The following is a 25,215-nucleotide window of genomic DNA, read 5'->3' on the forward strand; positions in this document are numbered from 1 at the left end:
TTCCATTTTTTCAATTCTTCTGCTGAACACAGGAGGGGGATGACTGAATATCAGGATGGAAAATGATTCACTCTCTGAAGTTTGCCATGTGTCAGTGTTTTAAATTTGTGCAAGCAGAGTACTTACCAAATTCAAGCTAAGCCTCTTATCTCGACTTCTTAAGGAACTGCCTTCCATGTCTGCTGCAAGGAAAAGAGAAGTGATTAAAAATGTGATAAGGCAGTGCAACCTTACAGAGATAATTCTGGAGTAAAACCCCTAAATGAGGAAATCCAATGACACTTAAGACCAGATCCAACTCAGTAGCATTTCAAGAGTGATTACATCCATTTTAAGTATGATGAAACCAAGGAACATGTTCATGTATAGTCCAGCTGTAACTTATGCTTCCTGTAACACAAGCAGTTGGGGAGAATGGCTGGTGTGGGAGCAAGGAAGCAAAAGTTTAAACCCAGAGAGCTCTAGTCACTCTCTGTCAAAGTGGGGAAATTACATGAAAAGGGACTGTAGGGAATATTATTTCATTGTTGCTTGGAAAGTCATTTAGGAGCCTGGTATGTAAGGTGTCATGGAAGTAAGTGTTATTGTACAGAGAGTGGTGCATGGGGAAACTTAATAGTAGGAGAAAAATTCTTTGCTTTGCCATCCAGAAGTGCTGATATGGTACAAGTGGCTCAAGCTGATGGGGAACAAACAGCCAGAGAAACAGCTACCAGTCTCAGTGTCCTGTTTTGCAGGTGGGCCTTTGTCTTGGTGCAGGTCCATTTTATTTTTCAAGCAAAACCCAAAAGCCCTAAAATCTACCACTCAGTGCATAGAAGATCAGCAGTGGGAGATGCTTACAAACACCGCTTTTTTCTGGAAAGGGATTTTCTGTGCAGAAAATGGCTTTTCTATGGGAATGCCTTAAAACCCTGAAACCATGTTAATCCACTCTCTGCTCTTATGATGGAGATGTCGGTACTGCACTGCAACTGGGGGCATTTTTGGTGGTTATTTATTATTTTGGCACAAGGCTCCATCAGATGCCAGGACACAGATGCTTTACATGTGTACAGCTCATCCCCCTTCATGGCACTTCCACCAGCACATACTGCCTTTACACAGGGTTAATTACATCTGTGCACCTTTTGCAGGTTGCCAAGGGCAAAAAGTGAAGGAAATGACTCAAGTGGGCTCACTGTGGGAGCTGGTGAGGAAGAGCTGCTTTCTCCTTGTTTCTTTTTCTGATCTTTCTTGTTAAACACATTTTAATTCAGAGTTTAACCTTTCGAATAGTTTCAGCTTCACTTAGGGCAAGAAAAAGTGGCAGCACTTATTAATTCATTGCTGCCCCCGTCAGGCAGAGATAACCCTGCAGCACTGCGGCACAACATGACATTTGGCCACTTAATCCTCTTAAAACATTTTGGTGTAAATTGGGTTGGAGGAACATGAATGGCTCAAGTGTGCCCGTGATGTTGGAACATGTGCAGAAGCAAGAGCAGCACCTTTCAGGGAGCAACAAAATGTAGCTGATAATCAAGAATAGCAATTCCACTGATGGGTGTTTCTCCAGAAACCTTCCAAGAATTGTTTGTACACTGATAAACAGGCTGGACAGAGATCTCCTTGCTTTAGCTTCTGAGCTTTAAGAGCAAGGTCTAACAGCCCCAAATATTGCCTGGTCATTTAAACTGCAGGAGCCTAAAGGATGCTTGTCCTTAAAAACCTATGTTTTTTTCCTCATCAGAACTGAAGGTTTTCATATGTCTGCAGTATACTTGATTTCCAGCTGGGTATTCCAGCTGCCTTTCTCTGTTCTGTGGCTCTACATAATAAAGTTTTCTCATTCTGCCTTTACTGGTTTCTGATACCATGGTGTTCCGGGTTTTTGACTTATTTTTGTTTGTGATTATGGTGTTTCAGGAACAAGTGGAAAAGCCAGCTCAGCTCAGAGTAGAGTCTGCTTTGCAGCCGAGCATCACCCCATAGCAGCAGGTTTTCAGACTACTCTGCCTGAAGTGCAAGGACAGAGTGGGATTTGTTCAAGGACACACAGAGTCCCTGGTTCAATTGGGATTACATCCCATCCCCAGCGTCTCCCTGACTTCCTGGTCTTTACTCTAAGCTGCAAAAAGACATGCTGCTCTTGTGGAATGGGCTGGATGTAGAGAAGCAGCACAGCTCCGAAAGAATTTCCCATGTGCAAGCCCACACTTTGACCTGCATAAACAGAGATTTTGGCATTGCCTGATTCAGTGGTTGACTTTTCATTTTGGTGGTTTTTACTACTTTCCCTTTTGGAGAGGGAGGGGGCATGGAAAACTAGCAAGTCATGAGGTACCCTGAAGGGATGACAGCAAAATTGCTGCCCATTTGTACACACACTGAGGGGTTTCTACAGAGCAGGAGCTGAACATGAGGGACAGGCCTGAATCCTGCTTGCTAATTCATTTGAAAGAAGGATTTTGTGTTGCCTTGGGTGGTGTATGATTCCACAGAGGGGAGGACAGAAAGACACAACTGGAAGTCAGCACCCACTCTGTGCTCTATCCCTCACATTGGTCCTGCTTTGCCAGCTCTCGGCAGTGCACTCACCTTTCCAGTTCCTCATGTTGTCTAAGCTGGACAGGGAGATCCTCCTGGGCACCAGAGCGACCTGAGCCCTGCCGATCCCTGCGTGCCCGTTCTGGAGGGCCCCGCCGCCCACCTCCTCCCCTCTCCTGTCTGAGAAGTGGGTTGGTTTGGGGGGCCGTGGTGGAGGCGTGTTGGACAGGATGTCCAGCTGGGTTACACCGTAGGGCAGCGCGTTTTGGCTCTTGTCCATCTGAAAGGTTGGTGTCAGCGGCGTCCCCAGCAGGGGAGAAGAGGAGGAAAAGTCACTGGATGGCCCACTAATGTCTATGTTCCTGGACATGGTGCTGGGATTTGCCAGTGGGGCCCCGTCCTGGTGCACAGTGCCAGCACTGGTTGGCTGTACAAGGTACAAGGAGGGCTGGGATTGCAAGGAGTCAACAAAAACATCGTCCGATGAAGTTTGCTCCAGAGATCTGTCTGAATTTGACCAGCTGTCACACCTGCAAGAGGCAGAGGTCAGGAACTGAGCTTTCCTTTTCTCCTGGTTGCAAGAACACAGCAAACAAAAAACCCAACCCCACAGTTCAGGACGAAATCCATCCCTTCCCTGTGACTGTGGAGGGTCCCCCCTGAGCTGGACAGGGGGATGGGACACTTTGTGGAGCACCTTGGGCAGCAGCAGGTGTCTGGAGGGAGGCTGTGTGTGAGGTCCCCAGCCACCCACCCTGGAAAGGGACAGGACCAACATATGACGCTCGACCGCTAATCTGTGCTATGAAAAGCACCCTCCAAATTGGATTAGGCTGGTGGGCCCCTGCAGTGCCCGGGAGCCTACCCTGAGTGGCAGGGCTCCGGGAGCAGTGTGCCCCAATTTCATCACTGGGCAGGCTGAGGGTGGCTCCAGCCTGATGCATCCAGCAGACCCCAGACTTACCTGTTGTGGCTGAGCTTGCCCGACTCGCAGTTGGAGAGGAAGAGGTAGTCGGGGAGGAAGACTGACCCGGACTCGCTGGGGGTCTCCTCCGTGGCAGATGCGTCGGCAGCAGCGGTGTCGACGGAGAAGGAGGGGTCGGCGATGCGGGAGGTGTGGGTGGAGGCGGCTGGTGATGGCTGCGGGGACGAGGTGGTGTGGGACAGGCTCTCCACGGAACCTGCAACGGGAACGGATGGCCCCGGCTGAGGGACGGCTCTGACTCACCCTGGCCCACTGCCTCTTCTGGCTGCCACCACCCTGCTTTTACACCAGGGGTGTTTTACCCCAGAGGGGCGCTGAGTCAAGGCAAAAACTGGTTCTGGGGACAGGGGAGCCCAATTTTGCAGCTCCCCCTGCCCAGGCTGTCAAATTGAAGGGCTGCAGAAGGTACAGACCCTCTTCCTCTGGGGTCCCACACTCCTGCAGGGCTGTGGCATCCCTCCTGCAGCCAGCAATGAAGACAGCCTCTGCTGAAGACAGAGCTGAGGCACAGCTGCCTGCTTTATCAAGTATTTTTTGAGTATCTAATGCAAATAATTAATTATTCATCTCCAACACTTCAAATTAATGGTGACAAGGAAAGGGATTGATTTCCTCCCACTTTCTAGATCTCAGTGGACAAAATGGAGCTTTGCAGCTCATGGAGTAGCCAGACAAGCTCTGAACTTGCCTGCAAACTCCTTATGCCTCTCTGGGCTGGACATCAAAGCCACAAAAGCTGTAGTATAGATGTCTCTGCCCAGCTGGAGGCTTCTTGGCTCTGCTGAGAAAAGTAACACTATTTTTCTGGAGGCCACAAGACACAAGGGAGCCTGTTCTCAGTGACACCTTCCCTGGCCATAACACTCCAGTCACCCTGGCACAGAGCAGGGTGACAGTAGGAGAGGAACAGCTCTGGGCTGCAGCCAGTGGGGCTGGCCCAGAGCTCAGACCATCAAGACCACCCTTCACTGGCAGCATGTGGCCAAGGCACTCAGGCCCATCTGGCCTGGGAACTGCCAGGCAGCACAGATAAGTCTGGTTCTGTTCCTCTCCCAACCTTCAGCCTTGCTAGATAGCTGGGGACATGGGGCTGAGGGGATGAAGGAGTGATGGCTGAACCACACAGAGTTAAGGCTAAACACAGCCTCTGGCCCAGCTTTTGGGGCATGCAAAAGCAAAAAATCAAGTCCTTAGTGCAAGCTGGACCTCCCACCATGCAAGGAGTGGAGTGGGAAGGGTCTTTGCAGAGCAGCTCCCTAAAAGCATCTGCTCCTGGCAGGAATCAAAAATGCCAGCACTAAGAGCACAAGTCCTCAGCTAGAGAGTATGATGTTTCTAATGGAATTTCAGGTTGCTGCATGGCAGTTCCCTCACCAGGGCTGTGCAGGGACCAGGCAGTGCTCACTGGGTGTCCCAAATGTCCCCAACACCTGCAGGGCTCGGCAGTGGGTGCCCATCTCTCTGGCTGAGGTGCAGACACTGCCTGAGTCAAAGCCTCAAAACCCTTCTTCAAAATGAAAAACCCCACAGCAAAAACAAGCACAAGAAAACAGCCACTGCTGATAAAACCACGCCAAGCATAAACATGTCTCCAAAGTGTTGCAGGATGGCAGATTTCTCTAACGCCGATATCCAGAATTTGCTGGAAAAGCTGGGAACCAGCTGCATGCAGCCTGCAGGTCAGATCCTGCACTGTGTGAGGAGGTCCTGAGACGCTCCAGCAGGTCCAGCCTAGTCCTCAGCTCAACAGAGCCACAAGCCTTGGCACTGTACCAGGTTGTTGTAGTCACTTCTCAGCCCTGGGAGGTGCTGGGTATATGTACAAGCAGATCAGGAGGGATGGAGAGGGCTGCCAAGACTTGGGTGGTTAGACAGCAACATCACTAAACACAAACTGAACTCTCTCATGGTGCAATTCTTGGGGCTGTCATATACAGGGGCAGCAGTTTGGCTCAATGATCCTTGTGAGTCCCTTCCAACTGAGGATATTGTAAGATTGTATGAGACTCAGAGTCTCATGCCAACCACAGCAACATTCACAGTCAGAAGAAAAATAAAAGAGCTGATCTTCCCTCCCTGCACTATCCCACACCTCATCCTTTTGAATGGGGGAGAGAGCTGCCTCTTTCCTTCCCGTCTACCAGCATGCACTCACTGCTGCTTCCTCCCACTAGCTTTGGAGGTCTGGGGCAGTGGTGGGCCTCAGGTCAGCAAAGCATATAAGCACATGCTTAAATTCAAGCTTAAGCAAAGGATTTGCTTTAATTTTGAGCAGGTGCTTGTAGCAGCAGGGTTTCAGCAGTGAGCATCTGGAAAGAATGGCTTTTACAAGGTTTCACATTTGCAAAGCAGAGCTGAGGGCTGCAGGCTTCCCATCTGAAAAATAACTTTTGTTCATCATGCTGGCTCAGACAGTAACTCTGCTCTCCAATCTTGGATTCGGAGAGCTGTCTTGCAAGTTGACAATGATCAAATATGCACTGGGCTGACTCCCTAGGGATCTCAGAAAAGCATGTTCACATCACCATCTGACTACATTAAAAAAAGCCCAAACCAACAACTAAAACTGCCACAGTGCATAAGAAAGAAATTAATGACATTCTGGGTTATTAACACAGAGAACGAACAGGCCTGAACTCCATCTGGTACTCACAGGGTTTAGCCATGGATTATCCCATCAGGAAAGGCTGTGAGCTGCAGACCACATGGCAACGGTTGTGAGCAGCAGGGAGGGATGGGGACAGTACAGACCTGCCCTTTTCTAACCTTCAGGAGCTCAGGAACCTGCAGTCAGCTCCTAACAGGCTGTCCCTGCCCCTGCCAGCTCTGCTGGTAACCCAATCCTGTGCATTAGAGCTGTACCGCAAGAGCAGCTGGGCAGAATAAATTATGCATGGCTACTTTTAACGGTGAGAAGGCAGAGAATAGGTTTGGTGCCTGCCCTACCCTTTGCCAGAGAGACAGCAGGAGGCTTCAGCTGCCAAAATGACTGCTTTGGTGGATACTAACCCAAAAAATTACTGCCCTGCCATCATGGAGAAAGTCACCATGGAGGATGCTCTGCATCATGGGGAAAGTCACCATGCAGGTTTCCCCCCTGCTACAGACCCCAGCCCACCCCTCAAGAATTGTCATGGTGCAACGACACTGCAGGGACATGGTGAAATGGGGGGTTCTAGCCCCCCCCAAGGCTACACAGCCATACCAAAGAGGTAAACCCACCCCTCGTGGCCAGAGGCCAGAGCCTGATGTCAAACAGCAGCCTTGAGTCTGTGCAGCTGAAAAGGGATTTTCTCCTGTGGAGAGGTGAGAGTGGAGGGAGTAGACCCTGGCTCCCCTTGCTCCCAGCATGCTGCCCTGGCTGGGAGAGAAGCTCCCCAGTTTGGCTGCAGCAAGGCCCTGGGGAGTCAAACCATCCCTTGCCCATGTGGAATGTCTGTACACACTGGCAAATAAAATAAAAAATAAATAAAAATAATTAAAAAAATAAAATAGAGACACATTTAAAGAGGCAAAGAAACAGTCAGAGGAGCAGGCAGAATGGAAGAAGCTCCCAGCAATGGGTGAGGATGAGTGTGAACAACACAGCAACAAGAGGTGAGGGAGAGGTAGAAGAGCAGAAATGCTGTAATTCAACTGCCAGCAGCCAAGAGGGACCCAAGGATAACCTGTCCCTTAAACTGATCCTGCCAACATCATGGTCCATGTGCTGTGCAGGGAGGGCACCACTGGGGGAGTCTCTCCAGGGACATCCTGCTCTACTGTGGCCCTGGGTGCTGTGGGAGAGAGTAGAGTAATAGGGAAGAGATGGAGATCAGCCGGGATCTTCAGGAAAGGGATGCATCCAGGATGAGCAAGGTGTTTATAGAAGATGTTGAACTACATCTGGAAGCTGTGGATGGTGTGAAGGTGAAACCCAAGATGAAATGCCCCTCTTGGGCTGAGGAGCTGCCTGCCAAGGCACAGCCTAGCAGAGCATTATCTTTAACAGTAAGGCTTCCTACTGAAACAGGTTAAATAACCTTCCCAGCAGTTTCTCCAGTGAAAAGCTGCTATATTGAATTGTATCAATTAATCATGGTTTCAGCTTGCACATTGGGTAAACTGTGCCCCTGATATCCCACAGCCACCTTATTTCATTTCCTTCCTTGCCCCAACCACTTGGGCCAAGCATCCTCTTGATCCCTTGCATGGCCATGGGTCCATGGGGGTTGGAGAATCATGGCTCTACTTGGAGACTTCCCCAAAGATGAAAGCAAGATTTAAATAGAAATGGAAGGAAAACAGGGAGCAAGGCCTCTTCCTTTCTCCTTCAGCTGACTCCTCCGAAGGTGCCACCTCCCCTGACATTTCCAGCACAGTCAGTGCCACAGTTTCTTGTGGCAGCTGAGTGTTGCAGTGTGCTGAGTGCTGCTGGCAAGTCCTTCCTGACAGCCGCCCTCCCAGGTGCTTCCTGACATCTGCCTGGATCTTGCATTTCATCTCTGTCTCTCAGCCCTGCCTCTCCTGTTGACAACAAAGTTGTCCTCACAGGAGCCACGTCTCTGGTAACTTTGCTCTGCATCTGGCTGCTAACACCCCATACTGGAGGCTTCTGGTAATGGGAAACCAGCTGTTCATCCAGCTTCCTTGCTATTGGAAGGGACTAACTGGGAATGACAGGACAGTGTTTAAAGCTGAGTCACTCTCTAAACCTGTGGCTGCATTTTGTGTACTAAACAAAGAAAGCAGCAGATTAGATTTTGGCCTCAAAGTCACAACAAATTTTCAGAGATGCGGAGATTAAGAATGATTGATTTCACAACATATAATATTGTCTTTTAGCTTCATTTTAAAAGGCAGAACAGCTTATTAAAATTTTCTGCAATGGTTGTGTCTTTCTACTGATGATTTGCATCAGGGACTATTATTTTTTTAACACGGTAGCATTCAAGTTAAAAAAACATATGACATTTAATAGGGCTTTTTTCTTCCAATGTTAATTTTTAAGGGTAATTCGTTTAAATCTACAGGCTCTTGGGGGATTTAGGAGCTTCCGAAAAGCTGAAGCAATTAGCAACTGTTTGAAATATGATGTGCAACTTGTGGAGCCGTGTAGATTTAAATCAGAGGATCTGAATATGCCCAGCAGCCTGACCTGAATACACCCCAGACTTGAGCTCACCGGCGTGAGCTGCAGGATAAATAGAAGCTCTTATGAGCTATTTGGCATTAGAGACACAGTAAGTGCATGTCTGGAGGCTTAGCTCACGCCATCCCTGATGAGGGCTGTAAGTTCAGGTGCCAGACGTTGCACTGAACCAAGGCAAACGCTCTGCACTGCTGAACTTTGTGCGGGGCAATGTCTGCCTTGGAAGGCTGGGATGTCAGCTTTCCCAACTGCTGCTGCAAGAGCTGCCATTTCTCATCCATCAGTGTCCACACTGGCAATCTTTGCTGGGAGAGAAACACGACTGTGTAGTACTATGAGTATTGCCCATGTGCAAGTCTTAAAGGCAATGCTGCACTGCAACAGCAAAACAGAACAGGCACTTCCCAGGATAAATGCCTCTATCCAGGGACATCCAATGTCTTAGCTCCTCTGCCACAGATCACATCCCCCTATGCACATCCTCATACAGTGCCAGGAGAAGGCTACTTACACATTTGAGAGACAAAAATTATTTTTCTCTCTTCTGTTTTATGTGGAATGGCTTACCTTAATTTCAGAGTAATTGGTAAAACTATTTCTAAAATAATCCTGCACCAGAAGTAACAATGCAAGAGCAACATCTCAGTGTCAACAAAGGCAGAACAAGAAGAAAGTGGTTGCTGCATATCCCTAATTACATCCAAGCTCCAAAGGGCTGTTGATGCCAGTCCCTCAAAGCTACCAGCTCTAGTCTGGAATTTGTATTCATGGGCAGCTTGTACTGACACGAAAATCTGTCAGCACGTTTTTCTGGTGGTTTCTAAAGCGAATGGGAAAAGAACAGATACCACATTTTGTCACAGGACCACTGCAGTGTTCTTCACACTCACATTTCCCTCAGAAGACACTACCCAAGAGAAGGTTAAGGAATGCCAAGAACCATGATAGATTAAAATAAAGCCTCTCCCATAGCCTTTTGTTTCAAGTTATGAGGTAATGGTGTGGCCATGCAGCAGTTGCAGACACCAGTAACACTCTGAGTGCAGCAGCACAGAGACCATGGCAAGATAACCTGCCTGGCCACACTACAATACCCCCAAACATATTACTGCCCTTGGGATCAAGTCCCTCCACTGCCACCCTTTTCTACTCTTGTGCTGCCTCTTATCGTCCCGAAGGACTCCATTCTGACTCACTTCCTCTAAAACTCTCAGATTGCTGCTGTATCTGCCTCTTGGAAATGTCAAGGGAAAGACAAATTGCTGTTATCTGAGCCCAATTGTCTCATTTAAAAGGTAAGTTAATGATGATACAGGTCCTGACTTTAATTACTGGCTACATCCATCTTGGAGTGGTTAATTCTTGGAAGCTTTCCAAGAAATTCACCCTGCGGAGCACATACAGGTGTAGGGCCTGGCAAAACAGCTGCCTTTATGCTTCACTGGTAGGACCATCTCTTAAGTCTAGATACACACTTCTAATGCTCTCCTATCCTCTGCTTTTTCTTTATTTTGTCTCATCAACAGACTAAGACAGCTTACTGTTTCTGTCATTGATTTATGTACATGCATATACACCCAAGTTTGTGCACATTCCACGTCCAACAATGCCTGAGAAAATGGGAGTTTTGCAGGACACTTTCCTGGAACAGGTGTCTTACATTAAGCCAAACTAAATAAATACAGGACATGTAATGAAATAAACGGCCCCAGAATATAACAGTCAGCTTTTCACATAAACAGTACCTTTTCTTATTAAGGACCTGCTGTTTTTTCTATCAGGAATGGCTTCATCAAAGTGAGACCAAGCAGACAGTCAGTATTTCCACCCAGCAGCAGTGAGATCCCTAAGAACTTTCAGATCAGGGTTTAGCAGCATCTCAGTGCTGGGTGGAGCTGTAGGAATCACAGCCCTACTACACCTGCCCAGCCCAACCAGCCAGCAAGGTCCATGACTCCTGTCACCCCTGGGCATTCTCCCAGCCCCCAAGATGAGCATGATCCTACCTGTGCCATCTTCTAGATGTCCAAAGTTACAGATCTGGCTGATATTGTGCACCCAGATCTGCATCTCCTCCTCGGTCTTGGCTACCAGGTAGAAGGTGCGGTAGGTGGTCCTCACAATGAAGACAAAGTTGTTCTGAAATTCCTTCTTGATGAAGTTGGGCCCCGAGTGCTTCAGCACTTCGCACTCATTGAGGTCAATGATGCGGATGGGCTTCTTGGAGTGGTTGTTCCTGTAGTATTCCAGCACGTCGGGGTTCCCGCTCATGCGGCCTCTGCGCAGCACGAACCAGCGCCTCCGCCACGCCTGCGAGGGGCACAAACAGGGCTCCTTCAGTGCCAAACATGGAACACATCAACCAGCCCACACATGCATGCATTAAGGTTGGAAAAGATCTCTAAGCTCCTGACCTCCCCCGACACAACTTAGGGCCATTTCCTCTCGCCCTGTTACTTGTTACCTGGGAGTAGACACCGACCCCCACCTGGCTACAACCTCCTTTCAGGGAGTTGTAGAGAGAGAGAAGGTTCCCCCCTCAGCCTCCTCTTCTCCAGGCTGACCAACTGCAGCTCCCTCAGCCACTCCTCACAGGACTTGTACTCCATGCTTGTTTTCTTTCAGGTTTTATAGTTGTTTCAATAAACTGGCTAAATCATGACTTTGATTTGATATGCTTGCTATCAGCTTGCATTTGAGACCACAAAAAAGGCAGAGGGTTGTCCCTTTGGAGATCAAGAGGAGCAAGACTTCTCTGTTCCCCTCAGCCTGCCTGCATGGTGTAATCAAAATGATCCAACACTTCACCACCTCATCCATATAAGAGATTTTCCCACAGAGACATTTTTCTTTGTGAAATGAAAACACCTAGGACTGCACATATCTGGAAACAAGAGCTTTTTGCCTACCAAAGCCAAGGGTTCCAGATGACCTGTGCAGTTTCCCTCCTGTGGTTTTCAGTGCTAATAAAAAGTTGTTAATGAGCTGCCAGTTACATCTGAAAGCCCAGAACAAACCTTAAGGAAGTTGTAGCATTTAAAGAGAACATTTCAACACCTTACAAAAGGATGATTATTTACACACGCTCTATCAACCCAAACCAAACCTGACATTTTCAGACCCTTGTGACTGAAGATATGGATCCCATACAGGCTTAAATGAAATCCTGCATCTGATGTCATCAGATGCAGCATCACTTCATAAAGCTATATGCAAGTTCCTGGGAATAAACCTCCCTACCTGAATCTTATTCAATAATTATTTGCAAGCAGCCTTGTTACAACAATGTAAATCTGGGTGGTGGCTTGTGTTTGAGTTAAAAATCGTGCTCATTTTGCAAAGGGTGTATCTGTCAGTTTAAAGACAGGCAACCATTCGGCCTTAAGGCAAAATAAGTGAGCTCAGGATGTTTTCACTAAGATGTAAGAGTCCTTACTGGCATAGTTTACGATAAGCCAGGCACTACAGCTTTTGTTGATGCTGAATTCCCATGGGCATGGTGGTAGTTAAAACGATCAGCAAAGGTTAGCAACAATCATTTGTCAAGAAAAAGCATTTTTTTCTTATTTTGAAGAAAGTTTCTTGCAGTGCAGCCAGCTTTTCACAGTCTGTCAATATTCTCCCAGAAATTTATCTAGAAGTAAGTCAGCTCAGCCTGGCAGTACCTCAATCTGTTTTGAAAGCAAATGATTCTTCAAAAAAAGTACACGGGGAGTAGAGAACAAAATATCACAGAGGAAGCTCTTGCAAGGCTGAACAAACCTGGGTACAGGAGGGCTTTACAGAGTGGGGCATCACATCAGGAACAAACAGGAAACAGAGGTGAGGAGCAAAGTGTGTTGCACAAGGAAAGTTTTCTTGCCCCCACTGACCTGCTGAGGTTTGAAAGTGATTTTGTCTCTTTTGGAAGTAGCTAGAGATTACTGATGTATCTTAGACAAGTCTAATTTTGTGGAAGCCAGGCACAAAAGAACACACACACAGGAAATAGAAACAAAAAAAGTGTTTAATGAAGAGATTTCTGGATTAGCCAGATGTGACAGTGGAACACAGCCCAGGAGGTGCCTCACGTGTAGTCCCAGGAAAAGCCCCCATTTCTGTCACCTGCAATCCAAGTTCTGCACAGGCTTAATGCACTCTCCACATATGAATCAGGACAGAAAGGTGACATCTTGTAACTAACTCTTACCCCTAAACAACCAAAGAGAAATGTTTCACAAGCCTTGAGCCAAACAAGACCTGCTCCTCTGCCCCCCAGAGAAGTGGGCTGCTAAAGCAGCAAAGGGAAAAGGCCATCAGATCTACTGCAAAACCACTCTCTATTCCTCTCCCAAGGCTGCCAGCCGTGCAGCTTAAATGCTCCTGCTGATGGAAATTGGATGGAAATCACCTGCTTATGAGCAAGCTGAGGAGGAAGGGGATGGGGGAAATTGTCTAGCTGGCAGCTGGAGAAAAGTGAGGGTTCAGGGTGGCTGGTACAACACCCTAAAGCAGGACAGCCTAGTGCCTGTCCCCATTTTCAAGCATTTTAATTTTTATGAGTCTAAAGGAGTCTGTAGGTTTAGCACAGCCCAGGCAGCTGGTGAGAGGAAAGAGAAAACTGCTGCTGTGCTTTGTGGAAAAGTCCATTCAGAGGCAAAGGCTGGCTGAGGTGTATGTGAGTGGCTGAGGCTCTGCTGGCTTGGGTTTGTACTGGCTGAGAAGCTGCCTCTTAACCTGTTTCCCTGTGGATACACCATTTGATCAAGTTTATTGTCTGGCTGGAGCTGTGAGATTGGAGGTGGAGAGGTGCTTGGTCAGAGTGGTTTATGATGGGAGAGGAGAGCAGGGCTCTCAGAGAAAAGACTGGCTATCGTAGCTGAACAGTCATGAAAACAGGGCTGAGGGGAAACAGCCAGATAGCTGCCCAAATCTGCACTGCCCTTGGGAAGGGTGGGCCTCCCCGCTCCATCTCCTGCAGGGCCACCCTCACCACCTTCCCCAGGCTCGTGGTGGGGCCCATGCAGCCAGCCAGCCCCCTGTCCAGCTGAAAAACAAGTAGATTTTTCTTGTGGGGGTAACACATGGACTGTAGGAAACACGGAGGAAGTCAGGGGTGGAGTGAGGCAGAGGAACTGCCCTTTGGTGATATTGTAAAATCAAACAAGCCAACGGTCCCTGGCTGTTGCTGTTCAGTGCCCCAAATATTAATGTGCTCTGAGCCTGGTGGTGGTATCTCGTTGTGAGCTGTAGAGACCAAAGCAGATACCCTGGCTGTGCTGCTGACCCGCCACTGAAGCTGGAATGGAGGGGAGGGAGGGGCGCTGAGGGATGGCAGCCTGAGTCAGCAGTGCAGGTGAATCAGCATTCACGGGCTCAGATCTTCACGGACATACAAGCACTCAACCCCTCCTGAAAGCAGTGCAGGTGCCATGGCAGGGTGGCAGCAGCACAGGACGATGGGGAGTCTGCTGGAACCACCCATCGAGCTCACCCATTGCCCTGTGCCAGGGGTGCAACATGCCTGCCACCAAAGGGAGCTATCTCAGGGGCAAAACTGCCTCATCCAACACTGGGAAATGAGGAGTGCTGCCAGCCCAGTGCCCCAGCACCCAGCCTTGGCTGGACACAGACAGGCCAGCATCAGGGAGGGGGTAGGAGAGTGGGAGGGGATATGACCAGCTCTTCCCTGGGTGCCTGCTCTTAACATCTAAACAGCAGCTTAATTGTACCATCAAACTGCATCCACACACACACAGTGCACTCACACCTTGCTTCTCCAGGCTCCTTTCTTTGTCCTCCACTCTCTAGGGAACAAGTGGCATCAGCTGCTGACACAATGACACAGCTGCCTTCATGGGTGGGGCTGAAGGACCATCTCCTCTCATTTGACATATCCAGTCCCATCACTGTCTCTCTCGACTCATTTCCATTCTGAAACTTTCCCCAATATGTGCCTTTACTCACAAAATGTTGTCTTCAAAACAGTTTTGCTTATCCTACAATGCACAGGGGTTTTGAGCCACTTGCAGCATGCCTGCAAGAGGACAAGAACAGGTTCGCCGTTGCCAATTCATAGGACTCGCCCTGCTCCGTGGTGTAGGCAAAGCAGGGGTTTTGGTTCTGGCACACCTAAAAGCAGGAGGCTTTTATCTCCGAGTCAAATATCCTCTCCCCATTTTCCTGGAGTTTGCCTGCAATTTGCTACATTATCTCCTTTCCCCAGGGGAAGGGGAGGCAGCACGCTGGGGTCACTGGGAGCCCAGCTGTGGCAAGCCTTGGCCAGACAAGCCTTTGGCAGCAGCTTTTAGCTCACAGGGACCCAGTCAGATCTCACTCCCTGTCTGCAAGGCAGGCAGTCATGCCCTTCCCCACTGCCCACCCCAGCCCTGTGGCAGAGCACGGCGGGTTTTACATGGTTTTACATCCCTGGTAGTTTTCTTTTTACCCTTTCCAATCACAAGGCTGCCTCCTCTTTTCCCTGTTACAGTTCTTCCTGCCATCCCTGTTTTTGTGCCTCTGTTGCATGACCTTCACCAACAGATGTGATGGGGTGTGGCATGTGCCTCCCTTCTCCATCCCTCACCCTGTGCTGACACCACAACACAAGGCACTGAGCACCTGAGGAGGCAGCAGGGCCAGAATGGTGGTGCTGTGGTGAGGAGGGATTTATTTCAGCTGATTTGAGCCAATAATATCTGACAATATTTAGTTTGGAGCTGCACATGCTGCCAAATTTACAATAGAATTTGGATCAATTTAAGGGTGAAAGACTGCACTCCATTTACTTAAATAGGAACTGATTCCTGGGATTCAGCCTAGGCTCCTCACTCACACTATGGAAAGGATCTACATGTCCAGACAAAATATTACATTTATTTGGGGGCCTCCTGAAATAATTTTTTCTTCATGAGGAATGATAGGATGATGATACATTTACATGTCCTCCAAAGCTTTGTGGGCATTAGAGAGAGGCTGTATCAGAAAAACACAACTAGCATCAGACAAGAGCCAACATAAATCTGGAATAATTTTCATCTGTCCTTCGTAAGTGAAATAGTTTGGTGCCAAAAGGAAGAAAGAATTTGCAGCACTGTTGGTCGGCCGCCAGCACGTTGCTTTGTGTAACACAAGCCATCAGTGTTTTCATCTTCATACTGAATTTTTGACTTTAGGAATTCCAGAGCCACTTCTGAAGGGAAGAGGAATAGCTCTGTTTCCATGTCAGTAGGGTTTCTAAGAAAGTAGTCACTCCTTCCACAACCTGATGTCTCTGCTTCTGCTGAATAGGTGGCATGAGGTTTAGAGGGCTACTCTTACCTGTGAGCATTTGATCTGCCACAGCAATGTGGGATAAAACAGGCCATGAACAAACCTATTCTGTGCTGAAAAACAGCTGGCTAGTGAGCAAGGCAGAATGAGAGCTGGAAAGTTTTGGCCAAAGACCTTCATCGCTTACCTTCTGCCTGAGGACTATGTTTTCATTTGTTTTTACAAAATACCCAGTATTTGAGATCTAAATAATTAATTGGAGCATATACAAGCTCAGTGAGGTAAATTGGCCTGAAACGTAATTTTTCCTGGGGGTTTGTTTTTCTCTGGTTTTAATAACAAAACACAGAATAGCCAACAAACCTGAAATTCTTGACTAGCTACATTAATGCTCACGACTCCCCCATGAGGATAATCTTCATTTTACAGAATGCAGCAAGGGGGAAGGCAAGGGGAAGCGGAGGGAAGGGTGCATGTGTGCTGACTCCTTGCCTGCCTGGTGGCCTTGCAGCCGTGCTTCTGGGCACAGGACACGTGCTGGTCCTCAGGTCTGCTCTGGCTGAAAGAGGAGTTTGAGAGCTCAGCAATGGGGATGACTGCAAAAGGTTTGGCCATTTGGGATTGTGTCATCCTGCACAATCCCTTGGAGAGAGGAGAGCAGCAAATCCCACCAGCGAAGGGCCTGGCACAGATTCCCTCCCACAGCTGGCTGAGGGCTGGGAGCGCTGGTGTGCACAGTGCTCCTCCTGCCACTCACTGTGGGCCCATGTCTTGACCCACAAGGCATCCTGGGGGCAAGAGAACTAGCAGAGCTGCAGGATGGTGGTCCCATGGGAGTGCCAGCACTTGAGACACGTTTTCACGGCTTGTCTTTTTCAGAGAACAGTTTTTAAACATACTCTTGTGGAAAAAAAAAAGAAGTTAGGCAGAACTTTATAGCATTTCCTATAAATGACTTAAAAGAGGAAGTTAAAATTCATATGTAGACGGGTTTGTAAGCAGCTGATTCTAAGCCCACTAAGACCATATATGTTAACAAGGTTTCCCTGCCTACACAGAGTGGGAGATGTTGGGACTGCAGAGTACAGTCCCTGCAAGAGGGGCCTGTACCAGGAAGAAGTCAGGACCAGCTCCCAGCAAACATAATTGTATTCAAAGACGACATTGTTGGGAGCTCTTTGTGCCACTCTTTCAAGAGCAACCCCATGCAACTCACACTCCTTGAACTGAGAGACCCTTGCAGGAGGGCTCACACCTTCTGCTGGGCAGCCTGCAGGGCTCAGCAATAACACTTCATTTACTCACTCACAGAAATCTGAGATGAAAAAGACCTCTTAAACCGCTCAGCCTCTCCCCCAGCTGGAGTTATGGTTTTGCTGTTTCAGTTGTGGCTGTTGATCTGCAGCACCCATCAGCTCTGCATAATAAATCTCTCCCTGATGAGGCTGCCAGCTTGTCCCTTCCAGTGTGTCCCTGTGCAGCTTTCCGGGAGCAGATGAGCTCATTGACCATCAACTACTGGTTTAATGCTTCTCTTGGATTTTTGTCTGCCTAAATTTCTTCTCAGCTCTCACAAACTTCTTCAGCAGTAAGAGGTTGAAACTCATGGTTTATGACTGAGAAAGAAAAATCAATAAATACTCAATTTCAGAGAGGGATACTCCTCCCTTAGGCCCTTCCTGCGCCTCTACAGCCACATAATTTTATTTAACCTAGAGAATAGAAGGAGAAATTTTCTCCAGTCATTTTTGTCCCTTTGCTTGGGTCTCTGGAAGTTGAGGTGCATTCCTGGAGCTTCTGGAAAGGCATCAGTTCTCCCTTCCCCCGCCTGTTCATGCCCACTGCACCTTTATTTTCTCAAGGTTAGGGCTCAGCTCTGGTGGGAAGAAGACTTGAGGCTAACCAGTGTTTCCACACAAAACAACTTTCCACATAGACTGGCACAAAAGGTCTGGCTCATCCTGTGCCAGGGGCCATCACATGAGTTCAGGGCAGAATACAGACTAACACTGGATTTCCATCTGCTGTGTCATGAGTCCTTTACTGAGTCACTTGTCTTTCTGATTGTGGTAGTTTCAGTATGACTCTAAATGAACCTTTTTTCAAGAAAGTTGGCATGAGTCTTCCTCGGAGGAGATGTGACGGGTACATAGTGCAAGGGGAAATACCTTCTTCCCTTCAAGGTGATACAGCTACATCAACTGACGAAAAACACCAGTCAGAAAATTTCCTGCACCGCAAGTGCAATGAGAGCTTTGTAATGAAGCATCTAAGAGGACATCCTGTAGAAGCAGACAGGTTTCCTTTGTTCTGTGTTTTACAGAAAGAAACCTGTGGTTTGTGAAGAAAAAATGATAACACACTTAAAAAAAGGAGAAAAAAAATCCCAGAGTCTTACATTGCCTGCTAACCTACACACATTCCCATTGCCAGCTCTCCATCTTAATCCATAATATTTACAGTGCTTTACATATACAAACATCTGCAACAGAATGAGTCATTGCTGTTTAATAAACATGCAGATTCTTTGTAATGCTAATGGGTTTGTTTGGGCATGAAGGGTCAAAGTCCTAGTGACCCAAAAACTTGGGAGTTTTAATTTCTTAAAAACCTTGTGGAAGGTAAGAAAACAAGTTCTGAAAATAAAGTTATTAGTAAAACCACTGCATTTTGGGGAGGGAGAAAGGAGCCAGACACTTGGATGAAGAAATGTCATTTCAATCATGTCCCCTGTCCTTTAGTAAGACCAGTAAAGAACCAAGAACTGTGATTCTCACAAGCATTTTGATTAGAGATTTCCTCTAATCTCCAGAGGACACTGGCAAGGTGACAGTCCCTTGCCTAAGAGCAGTAGAAATTGTTTGACAGGACACTTCTGGCTGAAGGGGAGCAGCACTGCTGTGGTCTCCAGGCTTTTCCCATAGCTCCTGTTAGGTGGATCTCAAGGGGCTGTCCCGCAGAGAAGAAATGCTGGTGCTGTGGTCATGCTGTGGCTATGGAAATGCCTCTGGGCTGGTAAAGCCCTACCTGTGAAATACACAGCAACAAAACACCAAAGAAGTGGTGGCAGGATGACAATCCTATTTCAGTGTATTTCTTTCACAGTGACATCCTGACACAGGCATGGAGTCAATGAGTTGCCCTCCCAACTGCCAGCCCAGGGCATCACTTCTCTATTCTTCCTCCTATTTTAACAGCAATGGTGCTGACAGCTTGGAGCTTTCCTTGTTAACAGCTGCCCTGCCAATATGTACAGGCCTCTTTGAGCTCATTTATAGAATGCATAAGGATCAGCCATTATGAAATTATGGCTAATTTCCACCACAGGGCAGGAGCCCAGCCGTGCCCCGGAGAGCTGCACCTCCCAGGAAGGGGTTTGTGGCTGAGTGGGGTTTGTCAGGAGCACCAAGAGACCAGGACCAGCCGGCAATCTCGGCAGCATCTGCAGGGCGCCAGGAAAAAGACACAGTTGGTATTAATAAAAAAATGAAGTAACTCCCCAGCTGCACTTGGCTGTGTTTCATTGGGACTAACAAGACGGTAAAGATGTTCTCACACGCTTTCAGGAAACAACCGGAATTTTTGTGACTCGGCATCACTATAAAGCTGTGCCCAAAGGGATCTGGAGAACTGATGAAAAATCAGGCTGAGGGAAAGAAAGCCAGCTGTGGTGTGAGATCTGCACAAGGGAACAGCCTTGGCCCCAGGATGGCCGCCTTCCCTCTGGGCTGCCAGCACTTCCACTGGGCCACCAGCTCGCATCAAGAGGATCCTGTGATGGGTGAGCAAAACCCCTGGGTGGAGGGAAGCTGATTTTGGCCAGCTGACCTTGCCCCTGCCCTGGGCAGGCAGGAGGACCCTGTCCTGCATCCTGGCACACTGCATCCTGGGCAGTGACGCTGGGTGGGGGGAAGCAAACTGCTGGGGCACCAGGGGTGGATGTGACTCACACCGTGAGCATCCTCATAGTCTCTGTTTCGTTTTGTCTGTCTTTTTCATTTTTCATAGAAATAAAGTAGGTCGCAGCTCAGAGCAGAGGTCCCAACTGCAAAAGACAGCACTGGAGTGATTAAAGCCATTTAAGGATCTCCTCCCAAACTGCCCCCCAAATGACACCACCTGACAGCTGCTACATTTTTGTAGGCATTTAAGCTCCCTGACAGTGAAGACTTACAGGCAGGACTCTTTATGTGAGGATGTTTATAGGCTCCCCAGCTAGCCAAGAGTTTTAGTTCCATATTCCCTCCCTTCATGTTTATATGTAGTATCTAAAATGACATTATCATCCTGAATACAGCTTAAATTTCTGGAGTGCTTTTTTTCACCTTTGAATCTTAAAGCACTTGACAACTGGTACATGATCATTACAGACTGCATATGATGTGATTTGTTCACCTGTCACAGGGATACACCTGCCTCTGAAGTTACACTGTGTTCCTGATAACTGGGATGCTTCTCCATACACCTCCATACATGGATGCACTCCCACCTGTGTGTTTGCCTTCAGACAATATGCAGTGAAACTTTTACACCTGAAATCCTTTTTTACCTGCATAAGGTAGCAGAGGTTGATGGACAGAGGACTGCTGATCTGGCCTGGTGCCACTCCTCTGGTCAGTGAAAAAGTAAAATTCGGATTCTTTAATGTCGACTTTAGTGATAAGACATAATCCTGAATAGAGCTAAACTTCGATTTCTTAGAATGGCTTTAATCCAAAAGTCTTGCATAGTCTTAAAGGATTTTTAGAAGATTCTGCATGGATCCTCGAGATCTTAATAAAAAATAGGTTGCTCCCAGGTTGTTTAAGAAGCAACAGTTCTAAAATACAAATGCTGGCTATAAACATCTGCTGGAAAACCGAAGCTAGCTAAGTCACAGCAGTCTTCAGTCATTTTTAGAAGCAAGTATAGGAAAATGCATATTTCAAAGGGATTGAAGTTTGAACAAATTTTGAGCAAATTTGCTAAACTAATAGCTTTTATGGAAGGACTCCAAACCTGCTTCACTAAGGAAAGAAATAGAGTTGGGGCTAATCCCCTTTCTTGTCACTCGCAAGCACAATGCGAATACAGATGTGCAAAGCAGTTAAAGACTAGAAAGAGCTGCCTGAAGATTGTGCCCTGCCTTAAGCTATCGGGACTCCCTCTCCCTCTATTTTACTTGGAACTGGAAGTTTTCTCAGTATTCTTTACACAAACAGAGCAAATTTTGCTGTTTCACCTTGTTAACTGAACATGTGGCGTGAGGTCAGCAACAGTCGCCAGCCTATCTACAACTGTCTGTGCTCACATGATGCTGCGGCTCCAGCATAAACAGGAAATTGGGCAAGTAACTCTTTTACTAGGGGACTACAGTGCCGCTTTTTTTAAAAAAAAAACTAAACCCTTCAACAACACGCTGTCACATCTAATGAAGAAAAGCAGAGTAGCCGGCAGGATCAGAATAAAAGCTGAAAATCTTTAGGCTGTAGCACTTTTGCCTGGTCATAACAACGTGGTTCAGTGTCAGGAAATGCAGCAGTGTTTGGTGTTCTGCTCAGCTGATCTGGGTGAGCACAGGGGGAAAAAGCCGTATCCTCCACATGCACTGTGGGCCACTGTTCTTTTTTACATCCTTATTGACTTCACGGCTACACACTGCAAAGACTTTGACCTTTGCACTTCATTTCACTCCTAAAATTGCCTGGAGAAAGGAAGTGTGCAGGAGGCAAGCAGAAAAACAGGGAGGAGGCACACATGTGTGGGAGGACTCGTAGAGAACAGGTCACTTTTGTTGAAAATAAAAACCAACCTCTCTGCACGTATGTACAAAGATAGAAAGAAAAATAGGAACAGGTCCAATATCATAACAGCAGCCGTCTAGTATACAGATGAGCTCTGGTTTTAGGCATGTGGAGGGGGACACTGATTTCATTGCATGCTTCTAGCTATACAGACTCAAAGATCTCCACTGGGATCTACGTATTGGCTGGAAATCTGTCCCACGGGAACCACCCGGCCTTTGCGGTGACATTTAAACTCCACTGATGTAAGTGGCAACACTCCCATTTGCTCCGAGGGGGCCAGGTCCTCCTCTTGACAGGAAGCCCTGAGAAATGCAGATTCCCAAAAATGGAAACGTGATATGAAGAAATCATCTGAATAAAGAAAATCTGCCTCTGGACTGATGAGGAGCATTTCTATCAGCCACATCAGAGGATGAATTCTCCCTTCATGGGTCTAGCCTGGGGTTTGTGGGTTGCACACCGGCTGCCCTCAGCACTGATTTTTTTTCCAGCCAGAGAGCAAACATCTACTAGTGACTTCAGGCATGGTAAAAGCCCCTGTCTGGGGGAAGGCAGCCCTCATAGCTTTTATCCTGGCCATGCCTGGTCGGGGCAGGCATCATGCAGCACAAACACCACCTGACAGCAACACGGGCAGAGCAGTGGGCTGGGTACCAGGGCAGGCTGCCAGGGCTCCTGAGGGAGCAGAGAGTGTCTGGCGCATTGTGAGGGCTGTCAGAATGTAACCAGAAAACAAATGAATTATGGTGAAATAAGCTGCAGTTTGGAAAGGTCTGTATTTGTCACAGATTGGAGAAATTGGGTCTCTCCAGCTTCAAACTGGAAACAGTGCTGCGTGATTCAGATGCTCAGCCGAAGCCAGTCATCACCGGCCAGATTCCCTCACTGATTATTTACAGAAAACAAACCAGATTATAAACTAAGAGTTATTTGTCAGACCTATTTAGTAAATATTTTAATTGTATTTAAGAGTACACTAAGTGTGTGGGTAAGGCACAAACCAAAACAGACGGTGGAATGAGTTGGATAAAATCTGTTTCTACATTGCTTGTACACAAGTACAGATGTGTTTTAAAGAGTATATATTTAGGTGGCACATGTTTCCTTTAAAGGGGGTTGAGTTGAACCTCAACAACACTGAAGGAGGCTGAAAGTGCTCAATAGCTGGTTTAACACCCATTTGCTCATTTCAAAGTACACTATTAGAAAACCAACTACACTAAGGAATTTAAAAATCTATTTTGATTGCAGTTCAGCTGTTTTCAGCTTTCTTCTTATCAACTAAATTGTGTTGTTTAACCCTTAAGGATTCTGCTAGGCAGTGTTACATCTACAGACCTGGGTTTTCTTCTTCTTTAAAAGCTGTCTTAAATTAATTTCTGTTTTACATTTCAGAGGAGGTGGAGCTGGTTGTTAAACATTTTTAGACTTATTTTTTTGTTCTCCTTAGTTTGTGTAAAAGTGGTCATCACTCATATGGCTCATAATATACAGCATACAGTGCCTATCATTTTTTATTTTAAAATACATAAATGTTAGGAAAAATGTAAACAATGCTCCTTGTGCCAGGTTTTCTTTTGTTTGTTTAAGAATTCTCTCTGAGTTGTCAGAATTTTTTCTGTTGCTGTTGTGCTCTGTGTCTCATCCAAGAAAACAGGGTTTCAGGACTAATGGTTTGAAGAAATAGCACCCTGCGAGCTCCGTTTTCCTTCACGTTTTTGTTGCTTTTCACAAACTCAGCTGGTTAAAGTCAGCCTGAGTATCCAAACATTCATTGTGTAAACTTCCCATGCTCAGGAGATAACTGCGCGTTCCCCCTCTCTGCCGTGGGAAGGCAACGCTGCCTGTGAAATTCTGCAGACCTGCGCTTTTTTCCTCAGTGCTCTGCCTACTTCACACCGGCCTGTGGAGCACAACGCTCCAGGGGAGTTGGGAATGAGCACCAGGGCTCAAACCCTCCGGCACAGACTCGGGGCTGTGAGCCTGGATCCTGAGCTGCATTGGTGGTAGAATCTTAGAATACCCTGAGCAGGAGGGGACCCACAAGGATCATTGAGTCCAACCCTTAGCTCTGCACAGCACCATACCCAAGAGTCATATCATGTGCCTGAGAGCATTGTCCAAACACTTCTTGAACTCTGGCAGCCTTGGTGCTGTGACCATTTTCCTGGGAAGCCTGTTCCAGTGCGTGACCATCCTCTGGGTGAAGAACCTTTCCCTAATATCCAACCTAAACCTCCCCTGACAGAGCTTCATGTTGTTCCCTTGGTTCTCTCACTGGTTACCAGATAGATCAGTGCCTGCCCCTCTTCCCCTCATGAGGAAGTATCCTCAGTCCTTTTTCTTTCCTTTTCATCTCCTGAGACAGGTTTTTCCAATTGTAAGTCACATATAGGTTTAGCTTTTTTAGTCCCCTGTTACCACTGCAACTTTCGTCTGGAGACACTGATGTGCCCAGGGCTGGCATACACTGTATAACACTGCTATTGAAAACACACAGTGTGGCAAATAAAGCCCTAACAGTGTATTTAATGTTTATCTTCATTTGCATGACTTCTCAAGCTTCCCTTGCTGAACCAAATGATGAAATCACAACATGTTCAGAAATATTAAATCATTTCCTCAACATCTGAATATAACAGGCTGCAGAAGGAAAACAATTACTTTTGGCATGTTGCACACTTTACCCTTAACACTCAGAATTCTGGCATCCCTGCATTTTTACAGGCTTGCACTCTGATCACAGCAGCATTAAGAACAACTAGGGACCGTGATTTATTTCCTGGGAAACGCCCCAGACTTGCCAAACACCAGCTTTGCCTACACAGTGTGGATTTTAGGTGGCCAGACAATGCACACGCAGGCAGGAACTTCAGGATGCCCAAAAAAAGCTTCCTGCTGCTGGCCTGTGGGCAGCACAATGGTGCTGCTCAGGAATGTGCCTCACCTCGCACTGGGTAGTGTCCTGCTGCCTCCATGGTGTAGAAAGCCCAAATTCAACGTGGCACTAAAAGGATGAGGTGTGATGCCGTATGAAAAGCCAGGTCACATGCATGAGAAATCCTGGGAGGGCTGCTGGGTGCCAAGGAGATCAACAGGGGCTCCCCAAATGGAAAAGAGAGAGAGTAAAGAAATAAAAGTGCTCATTTTTGCAGAACCCCATGATTTCATATCCAGAAGGGTTCGTTGCTGTGAGCTGATGAAGCTGCAGCTTGCAAAAGGACAGGCTGGCTTTCCTGAGCAGGTGCCTTCTCTTTGGGGTTATATTCAGCCAGTTGTCAGAGGTTTGTAACGCAGATTTTTTGTGAGTACAGCAGGAGTAAAACTCACTGCCAAACTCCACAAATAGTGGAACAATTTGGGAGTAAAAACAGATTTCAGAAATGAGAGTTCAGCTTGATCTATTGAGAACAACGTGCAATTAATGTGCTCAGCAATGTCTTAAATATGAGCAATGTGGGAGAAGGGTAATAGCTCCCTTTCTATCATTTTTCAACCTGTCAGCACACTAATCTATGAAACACCAAAAGCCA

General features: G+C 47.2%; 1 protein-coding gene across 2 annotated transcripts in view; it reads right to left on the reverse strand.

Moving 5' to 3' along the window:
* The window catches only part of GAB3 (GRB2 associated binding protein 3), a 65,576-nt gene that overhangs the window by 11,018 nt on the left and 29,343 nt on the right, over window positions 1-25,215 (reverse strand). The window contains exons 2-5 of one of the 2 annotated variants that reach the window (XM_064669841.1): window positions 10,652-10,955; window positions 3,494-3,710; window positions 2,581-3,059; window positions 127-179 (exon numbers count right to left, since the gene is read on the reverse strand). In XM_064669841.1, the coding sequence (XP_064525911.1) occupies window positions 127-179; window positions 2,581-3,059; window positions 3,494-3,710; window positions 10,652-10,955 (1,053 nt within the window). Of the gene's footprint in view, window positions 1-126; window positions 183-2,580; window positions 3,060-3,493; window positions 3,711-10,651; window positions 10,956-25,215 lie in introns of both variants that reach the window. The other variant, XM_064669843.1, reaches the window with a different exon arrangement.

The sequence above is a fragment of the Pseudopipra pipra genome, chromosome 13 (assembly GCF_036250125.1).
Source record: "Pseudopipra pipra isolate bDixPip1 chromosome 13, bDixPip1.hap1, whole genome shotgun sequence".
Lineage (NCBI taxonomy): Eukaryota > Metazoa > Chordata > Aves > Passeriformes > Pipridae > Pseudopipra > Pseudopipra pipra.